Below are 23,307 nucleotides of genomic sequence, written 5' to 3' on the forward strand. Positions count from 1 at the left end.
TTAATTTGTGTCCTTGTTATAGTATTTGAATATTTAAAGTGACAACCTGCCTCCTGGGAGATGATTATTTGTCCACCCCAGTCCTGTCTCTGTCAAAACCAGAAATGGGAGGTTAGAGATAGGTTGGAATAGAATCCCTACACAACAGAAGCAGGCCATTTGACCCGTCAAGTCTGTACCAACCACAATCCCACCCAGGCCCAATTCCCATAACCCTCATTTACCCTGCTAATCCCCCTGATACTAGGGTCAATTTAGCATGGTCAATCAACCTAACCCACACATCTTCGGACTGTGGAAGGAAACCGGAGCATCTGGAGGAAACCCAGGCAGACATGGGGTGAATGTACAAACTCCACACAGACAGTGACCCAAGGCTGGAATTGAACCTGGGTCCCTGGCACTGTGAGGCAGTAGTGCTAACCACTGCGCCACTGCACATTGTGCTGCCCTCACTGGGTTCAGATTTTTAACAACTCCCACCCAACTCAAAGCCACTCTCTTTTTTTGGGTTAAAATTCCCCATTCCTAAAATACGATTTCATGCAATAGTGACTGTAGTTCAAGCATACTTTGTGTATACCTGTGAGCTGTGGAAATGATCTGCCACAGGTGAGTAAATGTTGGAACTACAAAATGGTACATGGATCTTATTTCAGATTCTGCCCTCAGGCAGATACGAGCCTTCACTCTGTCAGCAGCCTGCTCAATTTTAAATTCACCGCTGTCAAACTTGGTCCCTTTTTAAAATCTCTTTTAATAACGTGCACACTTCTGGATCAAAAGTGATTAAAAATATGAACTGTGTCCCAATTTTAAATACTAATTCAAAAAATATTGAGCTGCTTCTCCTGTTGCCCAACTGAGATAAGCTAAATCAGTCCAGAACAGAGATCAAATATGGGATCTTCCTGGTGTATATGACTTCTCACTGTGTTATCCCAGTCCAACGCCGGCATCCCCACATCGTGGATGACCACAAGGGTTCTGTGTCTTGACAACTATTACTGGACTCAGTACTCAACATGCAGTTGATAAGGAGGACACAGTGGTTGAATCATGATTTATTCCTCATCATATTATAAACACTAGCCAGAAATCTCTGGAGGCTGGCATCATTGTAATGATGTAAAAGTCCCAGGAAATTATTTCTTATTCCACATTGTAATGGAATACTGCTTCCCATGAATCCCTTCACCAAAACATTTTGAATTGTTGGTTATCATAGCTTTGGTGCCACTAATATTAACGACAATCAAAGCTCTACCCTCCTGTGTCCTACTCCTGCCTCTTCGACACGCTGCTCTCCAACCCACTTCTGATGTTCTTGTTGCTACAGCTAATCCTCCAAACCCAAAGGCAGACCCTACTGGACCATGCATGACTGCAAACAGTTTTGACAAACACCAGTGCAGCAGCAGCAAGTTTTTTACTTTCTCAATAGTCTGAATTAAGTGTATCTAGTTAGAAAATAGTTCAGAAAGGGCTCAGAGATTAAGCAGCAGGATATGTGGTCAATAAGCCTTCTTAAAAGCCACTGCTGAAAGGTCCTTCCTGCCCATTTGCATGAGTGGCTGTGCAAAGTTTAATAAATGGCAAGTCCAATTCTGGGGCACCCCAATATTAGGAAATGATCCTGCAACAATTCATAGAATTCCTACAGTGCAGAAGGAGGCCATTCAGCCCATCGAGTCTGCAGCGACCACAATCTCACCCAGGCCCTATTCCCATGCGTTTACCCTAGCTAGTCCCCCTAACGCTAAGAGGCAATTTAGGATAGCCAGTCCACCTGAACTGCACATCTTTGGAGTGTAGGAGGAAACCAGAGCACCCGGAGGAAACCCACACAGACAGAGAACATGGTAACTCCGCACTGACAGTGACCCAAGCCTGGAATTGAACCTGGGTCGCTGGAGCTGTGAGGCAGCAGTGCTAACCGCTGTGCCACTGTGCTGCAAGTGTGGGAACCTACTTCAAATATTTTGTTTACTGTTTTAAATAAAGCTGGTGTATATTCTAGAGACTTGCAGCTTAATATGAGGACACTGTCTGCCCTTGGAATGTTTACGCTCCTAATAAAAGTTTGAATTTGTTCATCTCTAATTGCTGTCATCCGTAGAACAAGTACATTTTACAAGAGCATTAGTTGAAAATACCACAAATCTAGCAACATTTTTGCTTTCAGGGGAAAAAGATGGGAATAAAAGATTTCCCCTCCACACCCCATCCCTTGAATTCATTGTTACAACTATAAAAAAGATGCAAAATGTTTTATTGTAATTTGTAAGTGGCTCATTCGAGATTTTATTAATATATAAGCAATTAAAACAGCATTTGCTGCCCCAAACTGATACAAAGTTAAACACTTAAAGAGTTCTGTGCAGAATTAACACACATATCTATCATATTCTCAAAAAGCACTGATTAATATAACACTTGTGTTATCCTTGTTTTTGTAGTTTATACTCATTGGAAATACATCAATAATTATACAATTGGCTTCTAAAATTGAATCATTTACATCTTTCCTGATTATGAAGCAAACATTTGTGAAGTCCCCATTAGTTACTTGCTAAGGTACAAAGCTTATAAATAAACACTTCACATTTTAAGTTTGCTTATCCTTGTACATGTCTAAAATTATTCATAACGTGTTTCCATATTAACGAATAGGGAGTAATGTGAAAACAAAACATTTTTTAGATTTTCCTAATAAGGCATTAGATTTACTGTACATTGTAAATATTGTTTTATTTTGTACACCTAAAAAATGAAAAAAAACACAATTTAACACAAGTTGGTCAGTTTAAGTGGAAAGGACAAATTCAGCAAGTTTTATGGAACTAAGAGATCACATTTTATTACTTCAGAACCCTTTCAATCCATACATCACATCAGCACAGTGATAAAGGTTCTTGTGTCTCAAAAAAAATTCTCTCAGATTTCATTTTATACCTTCTCAAGGGTAATTAGAAATGAACAGCAAATGCTGACCTTGCCAGTGACACTCATATCCCATGAAAGAATATGTTAAAAATGGTGGGACAGCACACACGGATTCATCCTGAGCATGTCCATCCACAAGATCAAACATGTCAACTTAACATTTCTGAACAATAGTTCAACTTTAGCTGCAGTTAGTATAGAAACTGGTGTAGAAGCCCTACAGTGCAGGAGGCCATTCAGCTTATTCAGCCTGCACTGACAACAATCCCACCTATCCCCTAACTCCATGCATTTACCCTGCTAATTTCCCCGACACTAAGGGACAATTTAGCATGGCCAGTCACTCCAAACCCTCACATTTTTGGACTGTGGGAGGAAACCGGAACACCCAGGGGAAACTCATACAGACACAGGGAAAATGTGCAAACTCCATGCAGACAGTCACCTGAGGCCCGAATTGAACCCGGGTCCCTGACACTGTGAGGCAGCAGTGCTAACCACGGTGCCACCCAATGGTTCCAGGGATGAAAGATTAGGGATGGTTGGATAGATGGAGCTGTACCTCTTGGAACAGAAGATCCAAGAGAAGATTTAATAGAGTTGGCAGGCTGAATGGTCTCCATCTGTGCTGTACTATTCTGTGATTCAATGGTGCTGCACTGGGAACTGAAAATCGTTACAGTTTCTTACAAAAATGAATTCTAAAAAGTGTTGCACCATCTGAGTCAATGAAATTTGCACATCAAGGTGAGTGGCAAAATTTCTGGCCAATGTTCCCTGCAAAATTTTGCTGTGTGCAGCCAGTTTTTCTCCAATGTGCAGTGACTCCCAATTTGTATGTAGTTTTTCATGGATAACAAAGTGCTCAGTGTACCTTCCAGGCTGTGGTGCATGTCACCATTTAATGAAAGCAATTAATTGCAGCTACCTTCTTATCTAGATGTGCAGAGCCAAACTGCAAATCCATAACAAAATGACTGATTATTGACATACATTAAAAAACAAAGACGCGCTAAGCATTTTAAAGTTGGAAATATCTTTCTATAGGTAGAAATTATTGCCTATACGTAACATCTTATATCTCTCAGAAATATTTCAAATAATGATCAATGAATCTATTTTTGTTGTATTGGTTGAGGACAGAATGTTTGCCAGAATATCAAGAACTCAATGGTTGTCTTATAATACTGCTGAATCTATAAATATCCATCTAATTAGGCAGACAGTAGGCTGGATCTTAACCTGGAGGTGCACCCTGTGCTGAGGGATGATACTTTGAATGTAGGAAAACCAGCAATACAGTTTTCCAAATGCCCCACAATTCAGCAGGATGTCTTTGAATTCTTTTTCATCGGTTGAATTTTCTGGTTCCTTTGGCAGAACAAACAACACTCTCTCGTGTTAAGATTTAAATGATATGTGGGGATAGAGTTGATGTTTTGCATTTATATGTTAAAGACACCCAGAGAGTGGGTGCATGTTGACACTGGATGACTGAAGTGGGAATGTCTCACCTTACTGACATGATGGATAAGAAGATACATTTGTATACTTCAATTTTCAGATTCTGTTTTCTCAACCGTGCACATTGGTGATTAATGGCTTAGTTAAAAGAATAGCATAACAGGCTATATGGTGTGGCATTGAATGAAAATTGTAATAAATGGGAACATTTGATCTTGAAATAAGTTACAAGTAGAGTTGATATTGGGACTATAGCTGCTTCTAAATATTTATGAATAACTTGACAAGAGTATATATGCAAAAAATAGTAGTCTAGAAATATTATCAAATAGGAGATAGAAGTAATAATGAAGAATATTGCAACCAAATTAGGACAGATACCTATTTTACGTTATGAGCTCAACTGATAGTAGATCCAATTCATGGTTAACCAATTCAAACTTGCAAAGATGTACCTTTGTGAAATTTTGTTAACAGTTTTTTTTCCTTTTAAAGTCCCATCCAATCTCAAAAAATAGAACATTTCAGCTCCTTTAGTTTCAATTATGCAGAGGTTTCCCACTAAGGCTGAGTTGAAACTATGAAAATTAATTTCATTTACAACCCACCACAGCGAGATGAATTTTCATCCCATCAGTCAAGACAGTGACAGATGAAGTGTTCCAAGATTCCTCCTGACAACTAATGGAAAAACATTTCATAACAAGAATATAATGTAAAAACATCCGTCACATCTGCGTGGAAAAACACGAAAATGGGCAGAATAGTTTTGGTTTCAGATTCCCAACATTTTGCTGTTTGTTCACACTTTCATTCACAGTGTCTCCCAAAGTTCATATATTCTGTGAAAGGGTTGATTACTATAAATGAATCAACTTGAATTGCAATGAATACCTACTGGATACTTTCTGATATTGACAACATTGTTCCAAACATCAGTTTATAACTGCATATCAAACTATACAAACATCCTATTGTTGTATAACATGAACAGCAGATAGATTGGCTTACAAGGCTTTTAAAGCGGTCAGACAAGATCATCTTACTGCAATCTTACAGAGCAAGGACTAACTGTCATTTCCATTGGTAACCAGTCTGGCATAATCTTCCTCTTGAGGTCGCCACCAGAATAAGAAACTGAAGGAACGTATAACATAGAAATGTACAGTTAGTAAAGCAATTTTGAAATATCACACAAACTCAAAAATTAGAAATAACGGGGTACAGTTCTGCTTTGGGTACAATCTGTGATTCCAGTGCCTATGCAACCATTTTGGAAAGTACTTTTTTTACTTCCCCAAGTTTCCATTCAGCTAATTTGGATACCACCAAATGCAAACCTGCCATGAACACTGCACAATCGTACAATGTTTTAAAATGTAAATTTGAAAACCAAAACTGCTTTCAAAAGAAATTATTGGTTTTTCAAGGATGGGGATGTGGTAAAATTTAATTCATACAGTTGAAAATGGGTTTATCACATAAAATAAGCATTTTAAAATCACACTGTCGGTCTACCATCTGTGAAACCAGATTTTAAATTGCTGAAAATCACTTTTAAAAATGGTTACCTCCATTTTGATGTACCAAAGGCTTCCTGCCTGCCTCTGCTGCAGAGGGTTCTGAGCTGCTGCTCCATGAAGGGGTTGTCACCATTCTTCATTGGACAACTGACCTGAAGGCAGCCGAAAACGATCCTGCCCAGGGTAAAATTGCCAAGGTGGGCCAGCTGTTGGCTAGTACGGATTTGGGAGCTACAGTTCACGATGATGTCACGGCCGTGAAGCTCATGGAAAAATTCAGCCCATAAATTTCCTGCTTCACGTATGCTCATTTCTACCAAGCAATCAATATTCTATCAGTCTCTCAGTCCCACAATGAGGCTACTCTGCAAAGCATACATTCTGTAGTCATCACGGATAAAATTATACAGAAAGGCAACTTATACAAAACAGACCCTCTTACTTGTTTACAAGCATCTTTCCAATCTCAATAATTGTTTAACACTTCAAATAACAATGGCAGCAAATGCATGGGTGGACCATCTTCTGCAAGTCCCCCCCGCAGCCACACAACATCCTAACTTGGTACTATATCACTACTCCTTCACTGATGCTGTGGCCAAAATCGTGGCACTCCCTCACTAATTGCACTGTGAGGGTACCTACACCATGTGAACTCCAGCTCACCACCACCTTCTCAAGGGCAATTAGGGATGGGTAATAAATGCTGGCCTAGCCAACAATCCCATGAAACAAATTTAAACAAGGGCAATTTCCATTATAAATGTTGACAGAGGAACTTAAATTGGAATAAGTTAGCAGGAAGATAGATGCCATTTCTACTTGGGTCGTTACTATTGACAAAAAAGGAAGGTGGCCGCAAGATAACTGGTAAAAAGAACAAGAAGGAAAATGAGAGGAATTGGGGAGGACAGGGAAAGAGAGGGATAAGCTGATTTGATTGGGAATGCACAGCCTGAAAGCATGGTGCAAATAGATACGATTGTAACTTCCAGAGGGGAATGGGTTAATTACTTAAAGGGGAATCATTTGCAGATTTATGAGATAAGGTGAGGTTAATTGGATGACTCTTTTAAAGGATGTGCAAAGGCTGATTGGCCAAATGGCTATCTCCTGTGTTTCAAGACTATTTGCTCGAGATGGTTCATACTGCAACTTACCACAAAATACAAACTGGAATGATGCTCAAACACGCAGCAAGCAAAAAGCTGAAGCCTGGAAACTCATCAACGGTGGCAGCATAAACACTATTGAAAAGTGTAGAGGAAATGGTACCAGCTACATTTTCAAGACAAGCAACAAAGGCAAAGAGAACACCTGCAAATCAACAAAGGAAAATCAAACAGTTTTAATTATGCACAGAGCAACAATCCTGGAGAACATCACACTCTAAAACAGATTTACCTTTTCGACAAAAAAAACTTATTTTGATGTACGATGGGAAGAGGGAGGAGGTATTTGTGGAGTATAAAACTGGCAGAACACAGTTCTGGCCAAATGGTTTGTTTCTGTACTGTGGATTCTATGTTTAAAAAGATCTAGAAGTTTCTACACTGGATCATTGAGTAGGTGGGATGATAGGAGGCCCATCATTAATTGAACATTATCATAATTTACCATTATGGTACTGCTGCCCTTTTCCTCCCAAAGTGGTGGTACATTTACAGAATTGTGCTCCTCGCAGGGAGTTTCATCAAGTCAGATGGCACATCAAGAACTCCTGTTATTTCCTAATAATTATTGAATGAAAAATCATCGGCTGGATGTATGCAAACCTCTAATATGTAGCCCCAACACAGTTTATGGGTTTGATTTGATATGACAGCACCAAACCACAGCCCAAAAAGATAGAACTTGTTTTGTTAGCTGCTGAACCATGGTGACAGTCTCATTTTGAAGAAACAAATCCAACCTGGCGATGTCTGCCAAGGCCAGGCTCAGAAATCCATTTGTGACAACTAAAATTAGTCTTTTGCTGTGCCAGATTGGGAAAGAAGCTAATAGAGAAGAGGCTACATTCCAGCAAGAAATTTTAATCACAGGCAGACCCAATTACAAAACAGCCGTACAGCCAATAAGTGAGCAATTCATTCAGACCCACAGGGAGAATTCTGCTGCTCTTCTTCAAAACAGGTCATAGAATCTTTTAAGATAAGTGTGAGGGTTAACGTGTCCTCTGAAAGATAGCACCTCCAACAGTGCAACATTTCCTCAATGATATATTGAAGTCTCAGCCTTGAATATGTGTTCTTGTCATAAAAATGGGGCTTCAACCAATCACCTTCTTCCTTCAGAGCCAAGAGTCATGAATATGATGATACTGTGCCTTTAAGAGAGGAATTTGGATTATGTTGCTTGTGCAGGATCTGTTTTAGCACTTTGTTTTATTATCGGTGCCATAGTCTGCATCTGGTAGTTTCTGATGTTACTGCAGCAGTACAATTGCTAGAATGTTTGGTTTAATATGGGCTGAAACTGTTTTGTTATGTCAGTATTTTCCCCTGGGGTTTTGCAGAGTAGGGCTTGATGAGGTTGACTGACAGAAAAATCATGTGACTGAGTGTAGTTGGGCTTACACAGAGAAATCACTTCAGATGCTGGTCGGAATTGTTAGACAGAAGTGCCTCTCTTTTTCTCTCTGGGTTTGGAGACTGGAATCGGCCAGAAAATAAACATTTTTCTTTGAGATTCTGCTGTCTGAAGGTAGATCTGTTTCTGAAAACTGTTGTATAGGAGTGAGAAGACAGGTGTATGCCTGGATCTCTGTCCAGAGGTGCTAAAAGACTGGAACTCCAGCATCCATGTGAGCAAATCTGTTTTTGGTGCCAATTGGTTCTTAGAGAGATTTATGTCCATGAGGATACTGCTTATGTTGGAACTACAGAGATAGCTAGTTGTTAAAAATTTGTCATGGTTAAGTATTTCTAATTGTTAAGAGTTATGTTAATTCATCTTGTTATATTTGAACTATGTTGTTAAAAATAAAGTTTGTTTTAATTAAAGTTTCCTAGTGGGTCAATTGAATCATTCCTGGAGCAAAATACCTTAAGTTCACACTAATGCCAAAATCAGAAAAAGTTTGGGTCTAGGTTAACTACATAGCGTACCTTGGAATTTCTGATCTGGCCCCTAACACAGTTGACATAGCAAATACAATGAAGACAAACCCAGAAGTTGCATTCAAAGTTACATGAAAATGAACATTTGACAAGAAGAAAAATACAACTGAAAGGGAGTTTCATCAATTGCTTAAAGTACAGTGGCCACATATAGTTTTGAAATCGATTGATAAGACCTCAAGTTTTATCATTTAGATCCAGGTTCCAACTTTTTTTCATCAAAGCATGTTACTTCATTGGCATTTGCTCTAGAAAAACATTTTGCTCCCAATTTCTTTATTTTACCTGTCTGCTAGCAGCCTATGCTAAGAAAGCTGCCTGGCTGGGTGCTTGGTGTGGGCCTCTCCTGCTGCCAAGTTAAATCCTGGTGGCAACAAGACCCTTATGGGGCATTAAATGTTCACTTAAGAGCCTCAATGGTAAAACTGTGACAGAGGCAGGGGTACAGTGCCACAGGGTTTAACGTGCCCCACCTTCAAATTCACCAGTTGTGGAGGGGCAGCCAGCTCCAGGACATCTCTGCAGGAATCCCTCAGGGTAGAGGCACATCTATTGTCAGCTGCTTCATCAATGATCTTCCCTCCATCATAAGGTCAGAGGAGGGGATGTCGCCAATGATTGCACAATGTTCAGCACCACTCGCAACTCCTCAGATATGAAGTAGTCCATGTTCAAAGGCAACAAGCTCTGAATAATTTCCAGGTTTGGACTGACAAGTGGCAAGTAACATTCATGCCACACAAATGCCAGGCAATGAACATCATTGATAGGAGATATGCTAACCATCACTCGACATTCAATGGTGTTATCATCACTGAATCCCCCACTGTCAACATACTTGGGTTACCATTGACCAAAAACTCAACTGGACTCACCACATAAACACAGTGGCTACAAGAGCAGGTCAGAGGCTACGAATACTGTGATGAGTAACTCATCTCCTACTCCTCAAAGCCTATCCACCATCTACAAGGCACAAGTCAGGAATGTGATGGAATACTCTCCACTTGCCTGGATGAGTGCAGCTCCAATGACACGCAAGAAGCTCAACACCATTCAGGATAGCTAACCCTTTCACAAACATTTAATCTTTCCACCAACAACACAACAGTGGCAGATGAGCACTGCAGGAACTCACCAAGGTTTTTTAGGCAGCCAAACCCACAATCACTTGCCTGGATGGGTGGAGCTCCAGCAACACTGAAGAAGCTTGACACCATCTAGGACAAAGCAGGCTGCTTGATTGGCACCACATCTATAAACACCCACTCCCTCTATCACCGAAGCTCAGTAGCACAGCGTGTACGCTCTACAAAATGCACTGCAGCAATTCAATAAAGATTCTTAGACAGCACCTTGCAAACCCACAACACTTCCATCTAGAAGGACAAGGGCAGCAGATACATGGGAACACCACCACCTGCAAGTTCTTCTCCAAGCCACTCATTGTCCTGACTTGGAAATATATTGCCTTTCCTTCAGTTGCTAATTCAAAATCCTGGAATTCCCTCCCTAATGGCATTGTGAGTAAATTCACAGCACACGGACTGCAGTGTTTCAAAAAGGTGGCTCACCACCACCTTCTCAAGGGCAACTAGGGGTGGGCAATAAATGCTGGTCAGCCAGTGATACCCGTGTCCCACAATGAATTTTGAAAAGCACACCCACCAGTATAAAATCACTGACAGCAGCTTCTAGATTTCCATGTTTAACTGCACAAGTGCAGATGCCACAAGTTGCTGTCAGTTTTAGTGAAATGATATGTGAACACTGACAATTTTAATGTCATTACTACCATAACATTTGGAGCCAAAGAGTCTTTTTTTAAATTTATTCAGGGACATCACTGTCTAGGCCAGCTGGATCCTGGAGTTCCAGGATTTTGACCCAGCAACAGTGAAGAAGCGGTGACATAGTTCCAAACATGGACTATAGTTCCATACAGTCTTCATCCACTTGTTATTTGAATCTGGAGATAAAACACGTATTCAAACACCTGATGCAAAAAAAATTAAAATAATTGACCTTGATCGTTAGGTAGGACTAACTTCGACATCATTGATCGTAGGACAGGAAATGGCATTGCAGCAAAGAGAGAAACCACTCTCACTGTAAAAAAAAGAACAAGACTGGTCAGTCATAAGATTATATAGAACAAAATCCGATTACATTCATTGTGGAGTTTCAAACACTACAATCTTACTCATCTTCAACTGTACACACCTGTTTAGATATCATTAAAATAGCTTACACAGTTCACTACATGAAAATTTTAGGTTTTGTTTGCCTATTATGGGCTTGACCATTTCAATGAACTTCTGGCCAGCTTCCCAAATTCTACCCTCTGTAAACTTACGGTCGTTAAAACGCTGATGTTTAACGTGAACCCAAGTCCCACTCACGCATCATTGTGCTGCTTGCTGACCTGCATTTCGAATCATAGAATCCTTACAGCACAGAAGAGGCTATTCGGCTCATTGAGTCTGCACCAACTCTTCAAAAGAACTCCCATCCAGGCCCTCCCCTTCTCCCCAGCCCCACACATTTATTATGGCTAATCCACTTACCCTACATCTTTGGACACTAAGAGGCAATTTAGCATGACCACTCCACCTAACCTAATCTGCATATCTTTGGACTGTGGGAGGAAGCCAGAGCACCCAGACGAAATCCATGCAGACACAGGGAGGATATGCAAACTCCACACAGTCACCCAAGGTCAAAATTGAACTCAGGTTCCTGGCAGACACGGGAAGAATATGCAAACTCCACACAGTCACCCAAGGTCAGAATTGAACTCAGGTCCCTGGCACTCTGAGGCAGCAGGGCTAACCACTGTGCTGCCCTGATTTGCCCCTGGTTAAGCAATACCTTGGCCAGAATTTTCTGGTTGTTCACGCTGGTAGGATTTTTCAGTCCTGGCAACGGTGCATTCCTGCCATATGTTTCTCAGCAGCAAGGAGTACACTCAACAGGAAACCCAGTGACAATGGTGGGACCAGACGATCCCGTCACGGGGCAATGGCGGACCACCTCCATAAAACACATGGTGGGTGGTGCAGAAAATCCCGCCCCTTATTTTTAAAAATACTCGTCCTTATTTTTAAAGCACTCTGTGGCCTCACCATCCCTATCTCTATGATCCACTCCAGTCCTACAACCCTCAGTGATATCTACACTTCTCCAAATCTGGCCACCCTTAGCAGCCACATCTTCAATTGCTGAGGCTCTGAGCTTCCCTGCCTTTCTTCCAGTCCTTTCGTTTTTCAGCTGCCTATTAAAACTTGCCTTTTTAAACAAACCTTTGGTGTTCTGCTTTAATATCTCTTTATATGGCTCACCTCTCTAAGGGTCACGTGGTACAAACTTTCATGCATCTTTGCACACGCTCAGGTTTCCCAACAAAGCGGGACCTGCCAATTTGGTTTCATAACACACCTTTGAAACATCCTGTGATGTCTTACTATGTTTAAGATGCTATTTAATTACAAGCTCTTGGTGTAGCAGTGCTTAATATTGTGTTTGATGAGACATGCTGACTAAAGTCAACGGATTTCACTGAAAACTACTTATTGGTTGATATCAAAATTCTTCACTCTGGTCACAATACTTGTAACAATCAGTCCTTTTAAATTAAATTTGTTTTCTGTTTTTCATTTCTAATTTCCTCCTGCACCCAGTGGCACACTAAGGGAGACTTTTGTCTGTTTTCATAGCTAGTAATTCCCGGAACAGGTTGCCTGTCTGTCACCAGGGCTTATAGCTTGAGAGGCGCCACACACCATCAAAGCATGGCTGACCAGGAGTCTCTCCTGCTCTTACCGCCAATCATTCATGTGTTTGCAAAGATTTGCAGGTTGATACACTCAATCCGTTTGACCATGTTATGTACACACCTTCCTGGGCCATCAAATCCTGGGTGGGACTCAAACCTGGAGCTTCTAGCTGAGAGGTAGGGGCTATACCACTGCACTATAAGACCTTGTCTATATGCTGTACATGTGTTAAACTATAAATTTAACATTTTTGTATTTCTTAGCTCTCATGGTCTGTCTTCCATCCTATGTAGTGTATTCTACTCTTGCCAGTCTCTACACTTCTCACAGACTGGGGGCGATTCTCCCAAAAAAATTCTAAGCGTTGAATTTGCAGGAAAACTGGAGTAATTCACGTTGTTTTTTCAATGAAAGTTCAGACTAGAATCTCCCGCACCACCAGCATGAATATCATTAGATTTCAGAGGTCAGGGCCTATTCCCACTGGAGAGGCTGAAACCAGTGGGCCTCTGCACATGTGCAGTGGCCCCGAACAGTCAGCCTCCCAATTGCCAGTCAGCTCAATTGCTGACCAGCCTGGGATCCCCACAGTGCTGCCCTCCCAACCCACCCGCCCACCCCAACGGCCCAATCACAGACCCCCCAACCATTCCCAGGCCCACCCTCGAACCCCCATCCCAGCCCACATTTTCCTCCACCACTGGCAGACCCACTCCCCTACCCCAACCTCATGGCTAACCCCCCACCCATTCCCCCACCGATTCCTGGCCTTCCTGCTGTCCCCACTGATCCCCATGCAGAGTGGCAGCGGGACTCCCAACCCCACTGACGCCCCATCCCGATATACCAGACCACTTTGGCACTAGCCTATGCCTGGTAGGTAGTGTCAAGGTGCCCCCGGGAATGGGCACTTTGCCTGTTGGCCAGGGGGCACAGACTGGTACTGCCAGAGTGTCCACGCCCAGGGAGCAACCATCCACCACCTGACCACCTTGCCCCTTTTCACCCCAGCGCAGCCATCCTGGTAGTTCCCGGAAAGTAGGGACCGCCTGTAAACCCTACTGGATGGGAGACTGTAGCGGGCCCGATGATTTCAGTCCCTGGCACGCTAATCATATTAAAAAGACATTAAAAATAGATGCAAATAACTTACTTGGTATTTCTGTCGGTTTTCAGCATAGATCTGCTGGTGCCAGAAATCCGACACTGGGGATGCACGCGCGGCAGGAACACATGCACAAATCCCATGCATGTCCCAACCTGTCACTGTCAATAGGATTTCTCATTGAGGCCATTCCAGACTGCCAGAAAATCTATGGGCAGAGGTGTGCTGCCAGCAGGATCAGAGATTCCCACCACCAGCAAACGGCCAGAGAATCCCACCCTATATCTCACCTTTCAATTAGACCAATGAAGTTCAGTGCTGCATTGAGTGAGCTGGATTCAATTTCAATCAACAATAAATTTTTCTTGATTTTGCATATGATGTGCCAAATGATGTGCATCTTTGCTGATGCTTGAGCTACAGCTATTTGCTCTATTGAATAGCAAAGCAGAATTCATGGGCCAAATGGCCTAACTTTGCTCCTCTATCTTACGGTTTTTGTTCTCTGGGATTTATTGCAATCTCTGCTCTCTGCGCCACTGAACACATTTTTAAGTTGTAGTGTATAGCATTTGCAAAACTATTTGTTTTGAATGATGTGGATACCATAATGCTAAAATATTTACATATTTAACAAACAATTTACAATGAATAACAGTCTAGAAGTTAGCAAATAACATTTATAACATCACAGGTTTACTTAAAATCCAGACATACTTTATTAACAAGACGTTAGATAATAATGGGAGATATGATAGGCTGGGACCATTTTAGTGAAGTTCAAAACTTCGCTCCTATATAAATGTTTATTTATTAGTCACAAGTAGGACTTACCTTAACACTGCAATGAACTTACTGTGAAGATCCTCTAGTCCGGCACCTGTTCGGCACCTGTTCAGGTACGCTGAGGGAGAATTTAACATGGCCAATGTACATAACCTGCACATCTTTGGACTGTGGGGGGGGAACCAGAGCATCCAGAGGAAACCCATCCAGATACAGGAAGAATGTGCAGACTCCACACAGACAGTGACCCAAACCGGGAATTGAACCCAGATCCCTGGTGCTGTGAGGCAGCAGTACTAACCACTGTGCCACCATGCCACCCCATAGCCCCAAGTTAATTTAACTATGTAAATTCTTAATTGCAGTCAGATTTCATTTTATGAATATTAAAGTTCAACATACCCAAAAACATTAGCAGAGTAGTAGTGGCAAAGATAGTCATGGTCATTCCTCCAGCAAAGGACAAGATTCCAATAAGGACTATAAATGAGTCTTGAAAGTATCGGGAAAACAGAATCACTCCCAGAAAACTTGTCAGAAACGTAATTAACCCAGCTGCAGAGCCATAGCCAAGAAGAATTTCATTCCAACAAAGAGGTGTATTTAATTCATAAAGAGTAATAATTCCTGAAGTGCCAACTTCAACAAATACAACGATCGAAAAAGCAAACAGCAACATACCGATCAGGACACGTTTTCTAAAACTAGAACTAGTATAAAGGATTAAAATTCCAGAGAGTATTTCTCTGAATTTGTCACAGCCTGATACTTGGTCGTGTTCATCTCTTGACACCTGGATACTTTCTTCAAGAAAAAGGATGATATATATAATATTGACAAAATTAATCAATGAGATGATCAAATACAGCCAATTAAAGCCAACTGCTCTTAACAAGTATCCAGATGATAGCGCCCCTATGCCACCAATTATGCCAAAAATCATGTCCAGCAATGCCATGCGCATATTTTTCTGCTTGCTCGAGCTTACATCTGCTACATATGCAAAAGCACCCCCAAGTAACGTTGTCAAACCACCAAAACATGCACTAAGTGTCACAGGTATAAAAATAACATAAATGGGCCAAGAAAAATAGGTCACTGCTAAAGTACCCAGGCTATTAAGCAGAGCCCCTACAGAAGGAAAGAGGAGAGATAGTTTGCGTCCACAGTGATCACTATATGTGCCCAGTATGAAGGTAACTATTAGACCAGGAATGGACTGAATCAAAGTCAAGTACATGAAAAAGTGAGATGATATTTCTTGGACCACCTAAAAAAAAAGCAAACAAAGAGTCAAAGAAAATCACAACTCTAATTTTCTTTAAAACAATATTTCAGATATTTCAATAAAATTAAGCAATTGTCTTCTTTCACAATTTACGGCACTCATTTCTGAGCTAAATATAAATATGTACATAAAACATATCTTTCATAACTGGCACATTCAGTAAATAAATTTAAGGATATTGGGGGGAAATATCAGTATTCACCAAATTAAACATAATGCAGAGATCATTCTCATTGAAGCCCCATCAACTTATAGTTACATACTGTATCTAAAGTAGGAAGATTTTCGTTTAGTCTTTCACAATATGTGGGTGTCCCTGGATAGCCAGCATACAAATGCAGTTTCTTTCCTTATATGATAAACTGATAAAACCCACGTGTTTTAGCTTCAGTTCAATTTTACTTCTTCAGAAGCTTATATATACTTATAACCTGAAATGTATAGTTTGTCAGTGCTATCGTTAATCAGTCAGGATAATCAGGATATCCTACTGGCAAGCTATTTTATTTCTAGTGAAAATATCATCAGCGAAAGGATGTTTTATTCACACTGGGGCTTTCTAAAGTAAATATAACTTTGTGTACCAGGTTATGTTTTGGTTAACAGATTGGATATCAGAGACATGGGCTGATAAGTGACAAGTAATTTTCACTCCAAGTTGTGCCAGCAATGATCAGCTCCAACAAGCGATATGGAACTTCTCCTCTTGACATTCTATACCAGGCCTGCCATTAATTGTTTAACCACCAACATCCATTGGGATAATAATCCTCATTCTGTCAATGCAATGCCATAGAGACAATGAGCAGGATTGTCATGGCCTTCTGCGCTGCTCAGCAGGGGGGGGTTCTTTACTGTGACCAGTGTCCGGCCAATCACGAGTCTCCCAGGCCCATTTTTCAGACATTATCATACCCGTGCCAGAAATTGGCACGGGGCTGATTATCATATGCAAAATTCAATTTCTATATGGTTAGCGGGCCTGGGACAGTAGTTTCCGAGCCCGCTAGTGTCTCTCCCTGCGCTGGGAGAGATCCCTACCAGTGGAGTTTACAACCGTTCTCCACCAAAGAGGAACAGGTTTACTCACTCCGCTAGTGGGTCAGAGGCCATTGAGGCCCCCCCCAACCCAGGAGTTGGGGGGCAGAGCGGTTCTCCTTGGGCAATGCCAGCCTGCCAGTGCCAGCCTGGCACCCTGAAACTGCCCAAGGGGCACCAGGGCACTGTCCACCAGCCATCCTCAAGAGTGCATGGCCTAGTGGAGGTGGGGCCTATTGGAGTAGAGCCTATTGGGGGTCCGATCGGTGGAGGGGAAGGACTGATGCATACTCTGCAATGGGATCGGTGGGGGCGGGAGGGAATAGGGCTCGGGTAGTGCAGTAGAAAGCTTTAGATTGGCTAGGAGGGAGTTGAAGAGGGAGTTAAGAAGGGCTAGAAGAGGGCATGAGATGACTTTGGCTGATAGGATTAAGGAGAATCCTAAGGCGTTCTATAGGTATGTCAAGAATAGAAGGTTGGTCAGGGCAAGATTAGGGCCAGTTACAGACAGTAGGGGGAAGTTGTGTGTGGAACCGGAAGAGATTGGAGAGGCATTGAACCATTATTTCTCTTCGGTGTTCACACAGGACGATATGAATGTAGCTGAGGAGGTCACTGGGGTGAAGGGGTGTAAAATAGAAAGTATTGTAGTTGATACAGAGGATGTGTTGGATATTCTAGAAGGGTTGAAAATAGATAAGTCCCCTGGTCCTGACGGGATTTACCCTAGGATTCTATGGGAGGCAAGAGAGGTGATTGCAGAGCCACTGGCTCTGATCTTCAGGTCGTCGTTGGTCTCTGGTATAGTACCGGATGATTGGAGGACAGCGAATGTTGTCCCATTGTTTAAGAAGGGGAGCAGAGACTTCCCTGGGAATTATAGACCAGTGAGTCTTACTTCTGTAGTGGGCAAGGTTTTAGAAAGAATTATTAGGGATAGGATTTATAGTTATTTGGAGAGTAACGAATTGATTAGAGATAGTCAGCATGGTTTTGTAGCGGGAAGGTCATGCCTTACTAACCTTATTGAGTTCTTTGAGAAGGTGACCAAAGAGGTGGATAGGGGTAAGGCAGTAGATGTGGTATATATGGATTTTAGTAAGGCGTTTGATAAGGTTCATCATGGTATGCTTCTGCAGAAAATGCAGATGTATGGGATTGGTGGTAATTTAGGTACTTGGATCAGGAATTGGTTAGCAGATAGGAGACAGAGGGTGGTGGTTGATGGTAATTATTCATCATGGAGTTCGGTTACGAGTGGTGTGCCTCAGGGATCTGTTTTGGGGCCACTGCTGTTCGTAATCTTTATTAATGATCTGGATGAGGGTATAGTTGGGTGGATTAGTAAGTTTGCTGATGACACCAAAGTCGGAGGTGTGGTAGATTGTGAGGAAGGGTGTCGAAGTTTGCAGGGTGACTTGGACAGGTTGCAGAGCTGGGCCGCGAGGTGGCGGATGGAGTTTAATGCGGAGAAGTGTGAGGTAATCCATTTCGGTAGGAATAACAGATGTGTTGAGTATAGGGCTAACGGGAGGACTTTGAATAGAGTGGAGGAGCAGAGGGATCTAGGTGTATGTGTACATAGATCCCTGAAAGTTGGGAATCAAGTAGATAAGGTTGTTAAGAAGGCATACGGTGTCTTGGCGTTTATTGGTAGGGGGATTGAATTTAGGAGTCGCAGCGTCATGTTGCAACTGTACACAACTCTGGTGCGGCCGCACTTGGAGTACTGTGTGCAGTTTTGGTCCCCACATTACAGGAAGGATGTGGAGGCTTTGGAGAGGGTGCAGAGGAGGTTTACCAGGATGTTGCCTGGTATGCAGGGGAGGTCCTATGAGGAGAGACTGAGGGATTTGGGGTTGTTTTCACTGGAAAGAAGGCGGCTAAGAGGGGATCTTATAGAAACATATAAGATGATTAGAGGTTTAGATAGGGTGGATGGTGATAGCCTGTTTCCTCGGATGGAGAAATCTAGCACGAGGGGGCATGGCTTTAAATTAAGGGGGGGTAGTTATAGGATGGATGTCAGGGGCAGGTTCTTTACCCAGAGGGTGGTGAGGGACTGGAATGCCCTGCCTGCTGCAGTTGTAAATGCGCCTAGTTTGGGGGCGTTTAAGAGATTGGTGGATAGGTTTATGGACGAAAAAGGAGTGGTTTAGATTAGTGGGTCAATGTTTTTTTTTTAAAAATAAGACTGGTCGGCGCAACATTGTGGGCCGAAGGGCCTGTTCCGCGCTGTAATGTTCTATGTTCTATGTTCTACAATCAGAGCTGGTCACGTGGGGGAGGGAGATGGGGCTGACCTTTTGGGGGGAGGGTGGTGCAGAGAGATGGGGCTGGCCATGAGAGTGGGGTCTGGAGAAGACTACTGGGGAGGGAGAGATCAGGGCTGGCCATGGGAGGGCTGGACAGCGATGGGGTGGCCAGATGTATGTGCCAATCTCCCCACTGACAGATCGGTGCACGTGCAGTGGCCTGCTGAGCACTATGCTGCTGACCTCTCCAACGGGATGAGGTACCCTCCCTTTACTGCCTTATTGGCATGAATCTCCTGAGGTACTTTGTAATGCACAGGGTGCCGGAGATTCATTCAGGTAAGTATGCCCAAAAAATTCTCCTGTTTTCCTGCTGACAGGGCACTTAATTTTTTTTGGAGAATCCCGGTCATTCAATGCTATATCGAGAATGGTTATCCAACATTAAAAACAGTTGAATCATTCATCTTTTGTTGTTGCTGAAAAAAGAGATACGTTTCAAAGTTTTTTTGTCTTTATAGTAGTTTTGATTCCACCACACTGCTGAGAGTCTGGTATTATATCTAGGCTAAACTGACTAAGGACGGTAGATCTCCTTCCCAAAAATAACACGTTGATTTTAAAATTCTTATTCTTGTTTGCAAATTCCTCCATGGCCTCAACCCATCCTACCTCTGCAAATGCATCCTATCTCTGTAATCTCCTTCAGTACTGTAACCTTCCAATTCGATCCATCCTACCTCTGTAATCTTCTCCAGTATTGTAACCCTCCAAATCAAAATACAAATCTTAAGTTGTCAGGACAAGTTGATCAGGTGGATAAAGGAAGGAGAAATATTATTTTGCTTTTATAAATAGAAGAATGAAATATAAAAGCAAAGAGTTTGTGCTAAAACTATATAAATTACCGGTGATGCTTCAGCAGGGATGTTGTGGGCAATTCTGGCCACCACACTTCAGCAGATGTAAAAATGTTGTTGATGAGCATGTTACTAAGGATACGGTGATAAGAAAAAAAAGTAGAAGACCACAAAGCCTCTTGAGCCTGTTCCGCTATTCAACATGATCACGGCTGATCTTATGCCTGAACTCCACTTTCCTGTATGCTCTCCGTATCCATATAATAGAACAAAAAATCTGTCTGTCTCAGCCTTAAATATACACATATGGACATACAAAATAGAGGTGAATCAGAGGATTTACTTATGAGAAGAGGCTGGCAAAGTTAGGAATGTTCAGAAAAGATTAAGAGGTGGCTCAATATAGATTTACAAGATGAAAAGTTTTAAAGAGTAAATAGGGAACTTCTGGTGAGTGGATCAATAACCAAAGGTCATTGATTTAAAATCACTGGAAGCTCCTGAAGTAAAATTAGGATTTTTTTCCCTCTGCGACATTCTACTTGAAAACATTGTGGAAATTAATTTCATAAAGAATTTAAGGAGTTGGATAGGTGCTTAATGGTGAGAAACATGCAGGATTACAGGACAAAAGTCTCTTGGGAGGCTAAGTAACACTGCTTCTTAAAAGGCTGAGCACAATTACAATGGACTAAATGGTTCTATTATCACTATGTTCTGCTGTTTTGGCCTCTCAAACATCACCGGCTTTCTTTGCTCTGCCACTGACAACCACATCATGTGCCAATGCCCTAAACTCTGGATTTTCCTCCCTACATCTTTCTCTCTTCTTTGAAACAATCTTTAACCCCTAACTGACCAAGATTTTGGTTACCTGCACTAATAGTTCTGTGGTAAAACAGCAATTCACTTGTAGTTCTTTCTTAATTTAGTATATTATCGTTGTTGCAGTTCAATCCACAAGTGTGAGTGGAGCTTCCAATTGCTTGCCATTTTAATTCTCTGCCCCTCTCCCACCCTGACCTCCCAACCCTTGGCCTCCTACACTGTTCCAATGAAGCTCAATGAAAATTTGAGATACAGCATCTCATCTTTGGGATTAGGCACTTTACAGCCTGCCGGATCAAAATTTGAGCACAACAATTTTGGATCATAATCATTGCCAATGTTTTCTTTGAAGTTTTGTTTTTATGCACAGCCAGTTTTTTTCAATGCGTGGTGCGTTTAAATTTTCCTGTATGGCTGTACAGATGCAGTATTAAAACAGATAAACGTAAAGTTAGAAGTTTATTTATTAGTCACAAGTAAGGCTTACATTAACGCTGCAATGATGTTACCATGAAATTCCCCTAGTCGCCACAGTCCTAAGCCTGTTCAGGTCAATGCACCTAATCAGCACATCTTTCAGAATGTGGGAGATACTTTCCACTAAGTACATACTTAGTTGTATATACATGCAGTTTCACAGAAACATTTGGGAAGGAAGTCCTGGTAATGATTTGTGTGATAACCCCCATGCTCTGCATGAGGAATCACTAATTGACCTCCCAGTTGGGCTTGTTGAATATGAGTTCCATGGGGACTGGTAATTAGCCAACCAGGCAGAATTTGTATACCGAGCCAAATATGAAGCAAGACCCTGAGAGGGTCTATTAAACTTTTAGTCCAGGTTAGGACCTGTTGTGTTCACCACAGGCTTATGGTTATTGTTTATTTTCATTTAGTGCAATGAAAACACAATGCCTTCACAGCCTTCTCCTGGAGTTGTTATATTGGCAACAAGGCAAAAGGAACATTTGCGTAACCCTGCTCATCAAATCCTGGTAAGTCACCATTATTCAGTTTTGCAATGCCATTTTTTGGGAAATTGGAGCCATATGACTTGGGTATTGAGGACTGGCCACAATATGCTGAGAGATGAGGTACTTCATTCAGGCAAATGAAATAGAAGGAGATACTCAGCAAAAGGTCATTCTGTTGACTGCGTGTGAAGCTGCAACATTCAGTATTATTGAAAAGTCTGATGGATCCAGAAACGATGTGGGTATGCCGGCGTTGGACTGGCGTAAACACAGCAAAAAGTCTGACAACACCAGGTTTTAGTCCAACCTATTTATTTGATAATATATTATCAAATAAATAGGTTGGACTAAAACCTGGTGTTGTCAGACTTTTTGCTGGATCCAGAAACACCAGAGTCTAAGAGCTTTGATGAGTTAGTAGAAATGGTGGCAAATCATTACGATCCTTCCCCAATTGCAACCATAAAGTTCAATTAAACTATTAGATTGGCAGGGAACTAGTGATGGAATTCCTAACACAACTAAGAAAACTGGCAGAGCATTGCAATATGACACAGCATTACCAGAAATGCTGAAAGACGTTTAAAGTGTGGCATAAATGATCCAGCAATGCAAAGAAGGCTTTTGATAGAGCCAAACCTAGATTTTGAAAAACTGAAGAGTTGGCCTTAGCTCGGGGAATGGAGAGAACAGGGCCCAAGAGCTGCAAGGATCTTTAGCTGGTGGTGTCCATAGGTTCAGGCAAGTCCCCAACTGCAGACCAAGATCGCTAGTTGAACATAATCATGAAACCTGACCTTAGGCGAGGGAAAACAAGCAAGCAAAGAAACCAGGAAATTGGACACTGGCAAAGAGAGTTCCACAGTTTAGGGAGTAGCCAGCACTGTACATGCAGCCAGGGAGTCCACCCCAAGTAAGGTTGCTAAAGCAAGCAAAGCGTGCAGTGCCCATTGGAGCAATGGTACAATATATGAAGCAGTAATAGAAATCTGATTTGTTATTCTCACCCTTTAACTTATTCATTACTCGCGCTGTGATTTTTAGCACCGAGACAACAGTATCATTCAGGTAAGAAGAGGCGCCAAACAATGTCATGTCCTCTGTGTAGACTCTCCCCAGGACCCTAAATGGCTCTTAGCTTCAAGTCTGCAAACTGTGATTGATTACAAAAATTAAATAAAGCCTTCAAATGCTGTCAAGATCAGTTTTTAAAGTATGATCCAGTCTCAGCCAACTGCATCACAAAACATGAATTATGGTGAACAGAGTCCAATCACCATCTAATCAAAAAATCATTTAAAGTTCATAATCAATCAAAGTAGTTTATTATTGCTTCTGAACAACT

The 23,307-nt window shown here is 41.8% G+C and overlaps 1 protein-coding gene across 1 annotated transcript in view; it reads right to left on the reverse strand.

Moving 5' to 3' along the window:
* Positions 1-3,500: 3,500 nt before the first annotated feature.
* LOC145349085 (lysosomal proton-coupled steroid conjugate and bile acid symporter SLC46A3) overlaps positions 3,501-23,307 on the reverse strand; it is a 37,597-nt gene continuing 17,790 nt past the window's right edge. Inside the window, exons 3-6 of the mRNA XM_080197408.1 lie at positions 15,122-15,989; positions 11,078-11,161; positions 7,094-7,250; positions 3,501-5,547 (exon numbers count right to left, since the gene is read on the reverse strand). Of these exons, the coding sequence (XP_080053534.1) occupies positions 5,478-5,547; positions 7,094-7,250; positions 11,078-11,161; positions 15,122-15,989 (1,179 nt within the window). The 3' untranslated portion in view covers positions 3,501-5,477. The remainder of the gene's footprint in view (positions 5,548-7,093; positions 7,251-11,077; positions 11,162-15,121; positions 15,990-23,307) is intronic.

This window comes from Carcharhinus amblyrhynchos, chromosome 10, assembly GCF_965287045.1.
Source record: "Carcharhinus amblyrhynchos chromosome 10, sCarAmb.v2.hapA, whole genome shotgun sequence".
NCBI classification, from domain to species: Eukaryota; Metazoa; Chordata; class Chondrichthyes; order Carcharhiniformes; family Carcharhinidae; genus Carcharhinus; species Carcharhinus amblyrhynchos.